General features: G+C 54.8%; 1 protein-coding gene across 1 annotated transcript; it reads right to left on the bottom strand.

Moving 5' to 3' along the window:
* Positions 1-657: 657 nt before the first annotated feature.
* ADGRG5 (adhesion G protein-coupled receptor G5) lies at positions 658-10,779 on the bottom strand. The gene is made up of 11 exons (XM_007948032.1): positions 10,716-10,779; positions 10,445-10,504; positions 9,640-9,830; positions 8,746-8,871; positions 7,986-8,102; positions 7,165-7,320; positions 6,320-6,441; positions 5,789-6,057; positions 4,581-4,698; positions 1,339-1,616; positions 658-791 (listed from the first exon to the last, which is right to left on the bottom strand). Exons 1-11 carry the CDS (start codon positions 10,777-10,779, stop codon positions 658-660), a joined length of 1,635 nt encoding a protein of 544 aa, XP_007946223.1.
* Between the last annotated feature and the right edge of the window lie 213 nt (positions 10,780-10,992).

Below are 10,992 nucleotides of genomic sequence, written 5' to 3'. Positions count from 1 at the left end.
CATTGTCGTTTGAAGGTTAAAGGAAAAGGGGCCCCTGAAATAGGCCAGCGAATTCTCAGACACTTTTCAAGCACTGAGCTGGGCCCTGGGCCAGGGTCCGGTCAGGCTCTCCCCAGGAGGCGGGTGGCAGAGCCTAGTAAGTGCTTCCAGAGCAGGCTGGCTGAGAGCTCCACCCGGCCAGCAGGTGGAGGGTACCCCACCCTGCTCCCAACCCTCTTCCACCCTGGTCTTACTTAATCTTCACAGTTTCTGGGGTAGACACGATTGGAACCACTCACCCCATGGCACACAAACCAAGAAACCAAGGGTCAGTGGCAGGGCCAAGGTTATTCAGTGAGACCCAGAGTCAGGCCTTGAAACTGGACCTCCTGATTCCAGGACCAGTGCTCTGCCCGAACGCCAGGCCAGCTGGTCCCATGACACCAGGGCAAAGTCCAGCACCCCCAAGCAGGCTTGGACCCACCCCAGAATAGAATGTCATGGGAAGGTCCTGCCTCTCTGGGCCTAGAGAGTCCACAGAGTTAGGATCATCTCCCTGGAGAGCACAGTGGTCTCAGGTATCCAGCAGCAAATGGGCTACTTTCACTGGTGGGAGCCAGGGTCTGGGGCTGCAGGCAGTAGGACAGGTTGAGGTTGAAGTCAAGAGGGTCCAGACTGCTACATCATCTGGGAGGAGCTGAACTTCTCCGTCTCTCTTCCCATCTCCGTCTCTCTTCCCGCCCCTGTCTCTCTTCCCGCCTCTGCCTCCATGCGGCACTTCTGGTAGCAGAACCACAGGAAAAGGAAGAAGCCTGCAAGCAAAGGCTGGTTGATGGGAGGAGCGCCATGGGAGCAGTGGGGCCTCCCCCAGAGTCCAAGGACCTCTGGCTGCGGGTGAAAGGAGCCCTGGTGACGCTTGGCTGCTAACTAGAAGGTTGGAGGTTCTAACCCACCCAGAGGCTCTCTGAGAGAAAGACTTAGGGATTCACTTGCAAAAAGATTACAGCCAAGAAAACTCTGTGGGGCAGTTCTACTCTATCATATGGCGTCACTAGGAGTTGGAATCGAGTAGACAGCACTGAATAACAAAGTGGCCCACGAGTGATTCCCAAAACCCCTCGCCATTGGAGGCCAGAGGAGCGGGACTTAGGAATACCAGGACCCAGCCACTGCTATCCCACAGGGTGCCTTTGCACAAATTAGATGGCCAACCCTTCCTCTGGGCAGACCTAACCCCTTCCCAGCTTAAAAGTGGAGCCAAGGGCTGGATTCCATCCCCACACACACACCTCAGCTGGAACCCTTTGACAGTGAGCATCCCACCCCTGTCCACGACCCCAGGGCGTCCACAGGCCCTACCGTAGAATGAGTTCAAGATGGTGAAGAAGAAGAGCTGGGGCAGGAGGAAGATGCTGAAGGAGAAGAAGGCCAGGGCCCAGGTGGTACCCAGCAGCATGGTGAGGCCCAGCACGGTGATAGCATCCTGGCAGGCCCGGGCACTTGGAGCCTTCTCCCGTGCCCGCAGCCTGCGTAGGGCCAGCAGCGCCCAGGCCAGCACCACCAGGTTGAAAAGACACGTGAGGGCACCATAGCCCATGACCAGGATGCCATGTACCTTGGGGCTCCGCACCCAGCATCTGCAGGGGAGGGGTGAAGTGCCAGGGTCACGGGGGGCCCCAAGGCTGCAGGAGTGCACTCACCTCTAGGCTGCCTCTTGCACTCAGTCTGATCTCCCGGCCCAGGTCCCATTGTTTCTTCCTCCTCACAAACTTGGTAAAGTCCTGGGAGCAGCTTTCCAGGCAGGCCGTCATGATGGGGCTCACCTGCCACCTTGCCTCCTTCCAGAAGCCCTCCCATGCCCCCCCTTCCAGCCACAATGGTCTCTCCCATGTCTCCATGCCTTTACTCACCTGAAAATTTCCTCCCCTCTCTACATCTGTTTAACTGCTCTCCTCTTCCAAGGCCAGCCCAAATGCCAGCTTGCAGGATATCCCATTGGATCACTTGCCTGGGACCATCTTTCTTGGAAACTGCCCTCTCACCCTACCACATGGTTATCACCATCTTTATGCAACAGGATGTCCCATCCCATGTCCTCCTCTCCCCACTGAGACTGGACCGCACGTCCCTCCCTGAGCAGTGGGTGGAGAGGTTACAGCTGCTGCTCCCCCACCTGGGGTGCTGCCAACCCACGGCTCAGTGGAGGGGGGCTCGCCATGTACGGACTGGGAAGCAGAGACAGCAGGAGGAAAATCCTGCCAAAGACCAAGGGAAGAGCCAGAGAAAGGCCTGAGGTGGCCTTAAGCCTGGTCCTGGGCCCTCCCTAAGGCCTGGCCGCTTCATGCCCTTTGCCTCCCAAGACACCAGGTGAGACACCCTGCTAAACACTTCACTCGGATTACCTCATTCAATCCTCAGGACAACCCTCTGGGACCGCTAGTTTATCACTCCATCCAAGACAAGGAAAGTGAGGCTCTAAGACGTGCAGTGCTTTGCTCATGAAGACACTAGTAAGTGGTCCCATCAGTGGCCTGAGCCCAGAGCCTGTCCCCCTGACTGTCACCATCACTGCTCAGGCTCCTGCCGGGGGCTCCTGCCATTACACTCACAGCCTTCTTTTGGCAATTCACCCAGACTGATGACTGCAGCCCTGACTCTCTGTTTTCACACTAGATCAGAGCCTATTGGTGTCTCTACCATGATTGACTGATCCAGTGTCCTATCAGCTGGCATTTGAGTTATCTTCAAGGTTTTGTTCTACTGCCATTTTTGTTTAGGAATCATAAACGGTTTCCAAAATGCAGAAGGATAAAATGCACAAAATCAGGGTAGTGGTTTTCTGAGAGGAGCGTGTGGGTGAGAAAGCCCTGAGGAGAAGCTAGTTTTCAGGCTGGGAGCTCTCTTTAACACCTGTGGGTTAATGTGCTTCCTGTCTGGTGACATCATTTATGTTCTTCTGCCCATATCACACATTATATAACACAGTACATGCTTGAAGAATGTTACATCACACTTCCTCTGAGAAGCCAGGCCCCACCCTGGCAATAACAGGAAATAACCCCCCTCCACTCAGCCCCCAGAGCCCTCGCTTGACTCTGCTGAGGGGGCTGCGTAGGGCAGCGCCTGGGAGCTGGGATCCGGAACCAGCCAGCTTGGAATCACCAGCTCTACATTAACCAGCTGGGTCACCTTGAGCAGGTTCTTAAGTTGTCTGTGCCTCAGTTTCCTTAACTGTAAAATAGGACAGACAATAGGACCTACTCCTTGTTGTGAGTATTAAACAGACTCACAACAGGTGCTCACACAGGTGCCTTCACAGAGTCAGTCCAACCATCTCGAACTTTCCTTAGCCAAGGAAGGAAAGAGGACAACTGCTGCTGACGGCTCTACAGGGTTACTTTGCTAGTCTATGTTTGGCTGTTAGACTTTTTCACAATGTAAAAAAACAAACAAACACACAAACAAAATGCCCTGAGTGACACAAGGCATTTGACTCCTAACCAGAAGGCTGGGAGTTCAAATCCACCAGCCACTCTGTGGAAGGAAGACGGAGCAATCTACTTCTATAAAGATTTACTGCCTCAGAAACCCAATGGGGGTAGCTACGAGTTGTGATTGACTTGATGGCAGTGGGTTTGGTCTTGGTTTAGAGTGGGTGGCACAAACAGATAAGCACTGAACTACTGGCCAAAAGGTTGGCAGTTCAAACACACCCAGAGCTGCCTAGGAAGATAGGCCTGGTGACCTGCTTCCAAAAGGTCACAGCCTTGAAATTTCTATGATTCTCATTTCTATTCTGCACACATGGGGTTGCCATCAGTCAAAGAAAACAGTGGGGTCGTCTGTCCCCCACACAAGCCCCCCCTAGAAGCCTCTGCTGCTTCTGCCAGTGCCCCTCCCCACACACATGCAGAACCAGTCCTGGGGTGTTTGGTCCCCTCTCCTTTCCCCCATCCCCATCCCCAGCCTCACAACACACCCTTCTCTAACTAGGAGGGTTTCAGGGGCTGCCCCATCCTCACTTCCTTCTCAGAGAATCTGCCCCACCCAAGGCCTGCTGAGTGGACAGAGCCAGGACCCAGCTGCCTCCCTCACTGGACCAGGTGTGGAGCAGATGTGGACACTTGACCTGGGGGAGGTAGTGAGAGTGACAAGGAGGTGCAGGAGGCAGTGGGCACTGGAACTGAGTAGTATCATGTGTCAACCACAGGTGAGGAGAGGCTGGAGCCTGGACGAGTGAAGTAAGGTGGTCGGAAAGGAGGAGAGCAGAGCTAAGTACAGGCTAAGCTACCCCAAGGGGCCTGAGAGCTGGAGGGTGAGGCGGGTTCATGACAGCTGTGTGGTGCCAGTGAGTGGGCATTGAAGCCTGTTCCACAGCTCCCTAGGGTTGCCTGGGGTAGAACATGATTCTGCCCCTGCAGGAGACATTTCAGATCCAGCAGAAGACATGTGGCAAACCCCTGAGAAAGCTCCCCATCTAAACCATAGCTCCCTCTTCACCCCACAGCCAGTGCTCTGCCTACAGGGCACCATTCCAGAGCCCCAGGCCGCATGGCCCTTCAACCAGAGCCAGGGAGCCTGTCGCAGACTGAGACACTCACATGGGTATGTTCTGGAAGTCTGTGCCATTGCTCCGACTGATGGAGAGTGGGATCATGTGGCGTCCGTACACTGAGCTCTTGACAGCTAGGAGCAGCAGCACCAGGACAGCTGGGACCCCTGAGGGGTGGGACAGAAGCTCAGGAGACCCTGAAGAGGGGCTGGCCCTGGGTCCCTCGGGCTGCTAAGATAGAATCCAAGTGGATAAAGGGGCTGGAGACAGTTCTGAGCCCCCAGCCCCTGTCATGTGGTCCAGCTTCAGAGCAATCTGCCTGGCCATCTTGTAAGGGGTTCCATGATGATGTCAGTGATGGCTCATGGGCAGAATGGTAGTGGTGGTAATAGTGGTCAAACTGGGGAGACGGTGGCAGAGGCTAATGGGAGAGATAGTTGGGGAACTGGTAAGAAATAGAAATAATAAAGAAAGGGACTAGAATGGTGATGGTGGTGCCAGTGACTGCAGTCACAGAGATGGTGGTGAAGACAAGGGTGAAGATGGTACTGATGATGGAGGGGAGGTGGGGATGTAGCCTAACTGGTGGAGGTAGTAGCCATGGTGCTGTTGGTGGTGGAGGTTATGGTACTGGTGATGGCGCTGATGATAGTGATGATGGTGGTGGTGGCAAGCCAGGGCAAACGAAGTGAGGTGGTTGGAAGGGAGGAGAGCAGAGTTAAGCTACCTCAAGGGGCCTGAGAGCTGGAGGGTGAGGCGGGTTCATGACAGCTGTGTGGTGCCAGTGAGTGGGCATTGAAGCCTGTTCCACAGCTCCCTAGGGTTGCCTGGGGTAGAACATGATTCTGCCCCTGCAGGAGACATTTCAGATCCAGCAGAAGACATGTGGCAAACCCCTGAGAAAGCTCCCCATCTAAACCATAGCTCCCTCTTCACCCCACAGCCAGTGTCCTGCCTACAGGGCACCATTCCAGAGCCCCAGGCCATGTGGCCCTTCCACCAGAGCCAGGGAGCCTGCCGCAGACTGAGACACTCACATGGGTATGTTCTGGAAGGTCATGTCTGATGGAGAGTGGGATCATATGCTGACGAAAATAGTAACATGGGAAGTAGTGGTGGAGTGTTGATTGGGATCACGGCTGCTGGTCATAACAGTGGTCCCAGTGATGAGGAGGAGGAAGAGAAGGAAGAGAACAGAAAGGGGGGTTGGTGCCCTGCACAGCTGGAGGCCTCAGGAAGTCAGTGGTCTGTGCTCACCCCAGCCGACTGCGCAGAGCTTGAGCAAGTATCGGCGGATGTAGATGTTGTAGACACGCACGAGGAGGAGGTAGAGATTGAAGCCCTCAATGGCCATCCAGGTGAGGCAGCTCAGCAATGCGTAGTGCAGGATGGCAGCCAATGCCATACACGCTGGCCCAGGCCCAGGTGGCACAGCCAGCACAGGGCTCAGCAGGAAGGTGACATTCAGGAGCAGCACAGAGGCATGCAGGTTCACATGGATTTGTGTCATGGACTCGTTCTGCTTCCTGCAGGTGAGCACAGCCCTCCATGGCTTGGGGACACCACCCAGAAGGGCCACCCCCTGGGCTCATAGACACACTGTAGCAGGGAAACTGAGGCCAAAAGGGGGTAGGGATCCAACAGCAGCCACGCAGCAAGGTAGGTCTCCAGCCTGCTGGCCTCTGCCCTCTGGAGAAGCCCAACTCACTCTGGGGACCACATCGGAAAGAAGGGAAGGTGAGCAGCAGTGGGGCGGACAGGCCAGACACGCGTCAGGGGAATGAATACCTGGCATGAAAGTGCAGCATGATGGTAAGCAGTGAGGCTACAATGGAGATGCTGCAGCCCACAACGGAGATGTATGAGAGAGGTGGCAGCAACTCTGCAGGAATTGGGGCTGGGGACAGTTGCTGTGGGAGGTAAAGGAGGGCTGGAGGCCAGGAGAGGCATGGTGACCCCTCCCAAGGCTCAATGAGAGACACCTCCCAAGATCTCAGCTCTGAGCTCCCTTCCTCATAATCCCAGCCCCAGTCCTGGCTTGAACAAGACCATGGCAGACATGGCTTTTGTTTGCCAAGCCTCCATCTCTTCTTCCCCTCTGAGAGCCTCCATTTTCTGGGGGAGCTCCCTTCCCCAACACCATGCACGTGGATGGCCCCATCACTCTTCACACTATGTGCAGGCAGGTGCACCAGGCAAGGCTCCCCTTCGTCCTGCCCACAGTGATGGTTCAGAGAGGGACACATGACACTTGCTAGGCTGGTGGGCTCAATCTGGCAGAATTTGGCTGGCAAACTGGGAAATGGAAGCTCTCATTCCATCAGCCTGAAAGGCAGTAGGCCATGAGCCTGGAAGTGCCAGCAGTCTTATCATCTCATGGGGAGATCCTGCCTCCAGTCAAGCACAGCTGAGGGACAAAGACAGTACTAGCTGGGCAATACTGGTTGAGCCCCTAGATTAAGCCATGCCTAAAGTCTGACCAAGCCTTTTGGGGAACATGAGCCCATCAGTTTCCTTTTTTGCTTAAGCCCATTTGAGTTGGATTTTCTGTCTCTTTGCCTTGCTCCTCTGCCTTGGATGGGGGGTCCTCTGCAGCTCTGACCCTGCCCTACTCAAACTGGACACACACATACCATAAGAACAGCAAAGTAGCTGAGGTGATTGCAACGGCAAAGCACCTGAGCAGGTGAGGGCTGTTCTGTGTGGCAGCCCTCAGAGCTCCAGGCCCCCCAGTGGTCTTCGTCGTCGGCTACCTCCTTCCAGAAGACACATGTCAGCACGTAGCCTTCCTGAAGAGAGAAGTGAGAGTCAGTCAAAAGCGTTCAGGGCAGGGACTATGGATCAGAGTCCAGGCTTGTGGGGGCCAAAGGTAGTCAAGACCCGGCCAACACACATTTCATCCCCTTGGCCACAAAGACTAGATCAGAGATGGACACGTGACCCTTTTGGACATTTAAGACTCCATTCTGGGGCCCTGGTTTGGTACAGAAAAGCCTGCTGGGAAGAGAGGAAGGAAGCCTTCAGCAGCCATTTTGCCACAGAGCAGAAAGTCAAAGCAGGAAAACATTGCTGAGAGACAGAAAGAGATGAGCCATGACGACATGCATCTGTCCTTGGACCCAGCCATGCCCGAAGCTAGGAAACCCCTGGACGCTTCAGTTGCTTGAGTCAATAAACGACCTTTGTGCTTAAGCTGCCTTGAGTTTGTTTTCTGCCACTTGCATCTGGAAGAATCCTGACTAACACAAGGAGTAAAAGCTCTCTCTCAACGTGGGTGAGGATTATTTGTTAGACAGGAATATTCACAGTGTGATGGATTTAAAAGACTTCAAAACCTTTCTGTGATTCTAAGTTTATTTCCAAGATGGCGCCACAGGTTTGGTCACACCAATATTCAAGAAGATAGCCGCAGAGGGGCAGAAGTGGGGTGTGAATGGGAGCGCCCCAACAGTACCAGACTTTTGTTGTGCCAGAAGCTGATGTTGATCGGCTCCCCGAGGTTTCTCACGTGGTTGTGGTCAAGCTGGGCCCCCAGGACATAGTCATTGAGTAGAGATGAGTTGGACTTGTCCTGGAAGGGCAGTGGAAAGAAGAGCTAACTGCAGGGGACACAGGGAGACCCTGGATGAAGTCTGAGAGGACCCCTTCCTCAGGTCCCCCTTCTGGGATGAGAACATGAAGTGTGCTCCTCCCATGTACCGCTCAGGCCAGCCACCTGGAAAGCTACTGTCTCAGGAGCCCCTGCTCCACCTCTCAATTGTTTAATGCCTTCCAGCCTCGTACCCTTCACCTCACCAGCACCCAACTCACTTTCAAAGCCAGGGTGAAAAATTGCCTTCTCCGGAAGCCCTCCTGGACCACCCATTGGGAACAACCTCGACCCCATCCTGACTTGTCAGCACTTTGCATTTTTCTGGCTACAATCAACCTTGAGCTAAAATCAAGTCTCTGAGGTCCTACGCTAAATATCAATATCGAGACAGAGAGCTTTCTAAGGGCAGGGACCGTGTCACTTTCTCGTCTGCCCCTTCTTCCAGGGATGGGCCTTATTTGCAGATTGTAATCGTGCTGCCCAACCATTCTGGTAAAGCTGATGGGAAAACTGAGGCAGAGAGGGGCAGTGGTTGGCCCAGCTGTCCAGTTGACCCTTGTCTCCCTCAGGGCTGGTCCCCGCCCAGAGGCCGGGCCCTCCTCGGCCCACCATGGGTGCTGACCTGGAAGAAGAAGGTGGTGTAGAAGTAGACACAGATGAGGCGGAGCTCCCTGTGGCTGCGAGCCTGCCTCCCACAGACCTCCTGGGTCAGCGCGGCTGGGAACTGCATGGAGTGCGGGGCCCTGGCCTGGGGAGGCCACAGACATGCTGAGCCAGGCGACCTGGCCCCACCTTCGCAGCCCCCACTCCCCAGACAGCCCTTGCTCCGGACACTTCCCACCCTGGAACCTTGGCCTGCAGAACCCCCTCCTCCCAGGCTGCACCTTCTCCCAAGTTGCCTAAGATCCCAGACCTGTGCTCCATGCTGGTTGGATCCTGAATTTGGATTATTTACACCACCTGACGGCTTTCCCAGGGAGCTCTGGTGGCATAGTGCCTAAGACACTTGACTGCTGACCAGAAGGCTGGTGGTTTAAACCCACCAGCCATTCCCAGAAGGAAGGTTGGGCAATCTACTTCCATAGTGATACTGCCTCGGAAACCCAAGGAGGGGTTGCTATGAGTAGGGTTCAACTCAATGGCAGTTTGGTTTTGGGGGGACAGCTTTCCCACTGCTACCTTCCTATCCCCACCCCTGTGTGTCTCTGCACCCCAGCGTTCCACATGGGCCAGGTACCCAGCGGGCACCACAATGGGGACAGGACTCCCTGGCCTGCCCACTACTACCTCACCTAGGGCCCTGCCCTCTACCCCAAACTGCCCTTGAGGGGCCACAAAGCCCTACCCTTCCCTTTGTTCACATGCAGAATTTCAGCCCCATTTTACAGAGGAGGCCAGGCACAGCTAGTTGGGGCAGAACCTGTGTTCCGAAGGTGAGGACAGACCTGGGCAAAGAGGATTTCTGAGGCTGGAGACAGCTGGCCACCACCCACCCCCATCCTCCGCCTCCCCTGACCTGAGGGACCCCCTGCAGAGTAGTGCTGCTCAGTGAGAGGCCAGTGAAGTTGCAGTCCAGCTTCAAGGCTAGAGACTGGATGGTGGCCTGAGGTGTCTGCTCTGTCACACTGCTGCCCTCAATGGTGATGTTCAGCAGGCTCTCCTCCAGGCTGTGAACAGATGTGCGGGCCTGGGAGCTGGTCAGAGAGAGTCGAGTCCAGAACAGGGAGTGGAGGTGAGAAAAGGCTCTAGACAGCCTCAGGGGACACACTATAACCTAGTCACTCCTGATCTTTGTGCACACAGTTCCCTCCACCTGGCAAACCCTGACTTCCCCAACCGACCCATCTCCTTCTCCCAATGAACTCCTGTCAGGTCCCAATTTGTCATCACCTCCTCCAGGAAGCCTTCTCTGACAGCTCTCCCCACCCTCTCTGCTGAGTGAAGTGCTTCCTCAGCTGAAGTTCTCCGTCCTGGTCAGTCATTAACGTTGCTCAGCTTTTGAGTCACTGACCCAGGAGAACCCAGCCAGAGTCTAGGAGCCCCTTCCCAGAAAAAAGGCAGAGACATATTCTGCACACCCAAGTCCACCCCAGAAGACAAGTTCTAGGAGGGCAGGGACACATCTGTCTTGAATTGCTAGAGCCTAGTGCCAAACACACAGCAGGTAGTCGATAAATGCAGGTTGAATAAGTGAATGGGTTGATTGGTTCACTGGACCAATCCTGGACCACAGATTCAAGATGTAGGCTAGGGTGGGCGTCAGGACTGACTCTTAAGTGTAAGGGAGGGACACCCAACTCACTGAGAATAAGGATATGCATCTCGTCTCCTGGCCATCATCTCCATTTTCATGATCAAGTACCGGACCTCCTGTGAAGCCTCTGTAGGGAGCAAGAGTCAGACCTCCACCCTAACCCCCGTCCTCAGCACCCCAGCCCCAAGGCCTCCTGACTCCTAGTTCACCGATGCTGCTGCCTCACAGGAGGTCCACGTGGCCCCCTTCCCATCTTCTTTGCTTTGAGGCTTCCACCCTTCACATCACAGCAGTGTGGCTGGGCTAGGACTGCCCCCCAGTTCAACGGAGCCCCTTACCCGCTATCCCGCTCTGAGAAGTCACGAGGCAGAGGCAGAGGAGAAGGGTCCCCCAGGGATCCATGCCTATGCAGGGGTCTCCTCCAAGACCTGGTTCCTGCCTAAGATAAAGTGCATGCCATTGTCACTATGGTGAAAGAATGACCTCTACACTGACTTTATGTTGATGGTCCTGAAATGACTTGGAAAAAGATAGCAAGAATGCTTGCCAAACCTGAGGAGGTAAACAAGGGCACTGAATTGTACATATGTATTTTGTTAGGTATATTTTCAATAC

The sequence above is a fragment of the Orycteropus afer genome, unplaced genomic scaffold, assembly GCF_000298275.1.
Source record: "Orycteropus afer afer isolate SDZICR_OR568_19922 unplaced genomic scaffold, OryAfe1.0 scaffold00009, whole genome shotgun sequence".
In the NCBI taxonomy this organism is placed as follows: domain Eukaryota; kingdom Metazoa; phylum Chordata; class Mammalia; order Tubulidentata; family Orycteropodidae; genus Orycteropus; species Orycteropus afer.
This window is presented reverse-complemented; position numbering and strand designations above follow the sequence as displayed.

Coding starts and splice junctions, on each gene's coding strand:
- ADGRG5 (XM_007948032.1), bottom strand. CDS start 10,779: ATGGATCCCTGGGGGACCCTTCTCCTCTGCCTCTGCCTCGTGACTTCT. Junction 10,505..10,715: donor TTCTCAGAGCGGGATAGCGG/GTAAGGGGCTCC, acceptor TGCTCCCTACAG/AGGCTTCACAGGAGGTCCGG. Junction 1,617..4,580: donor GACTTCCAGAACATACCCAT/GTGAGTGTCTCA, acceptor CCTCCCCTGCAG/ATGCTGGGTGCGGAGCCCCA.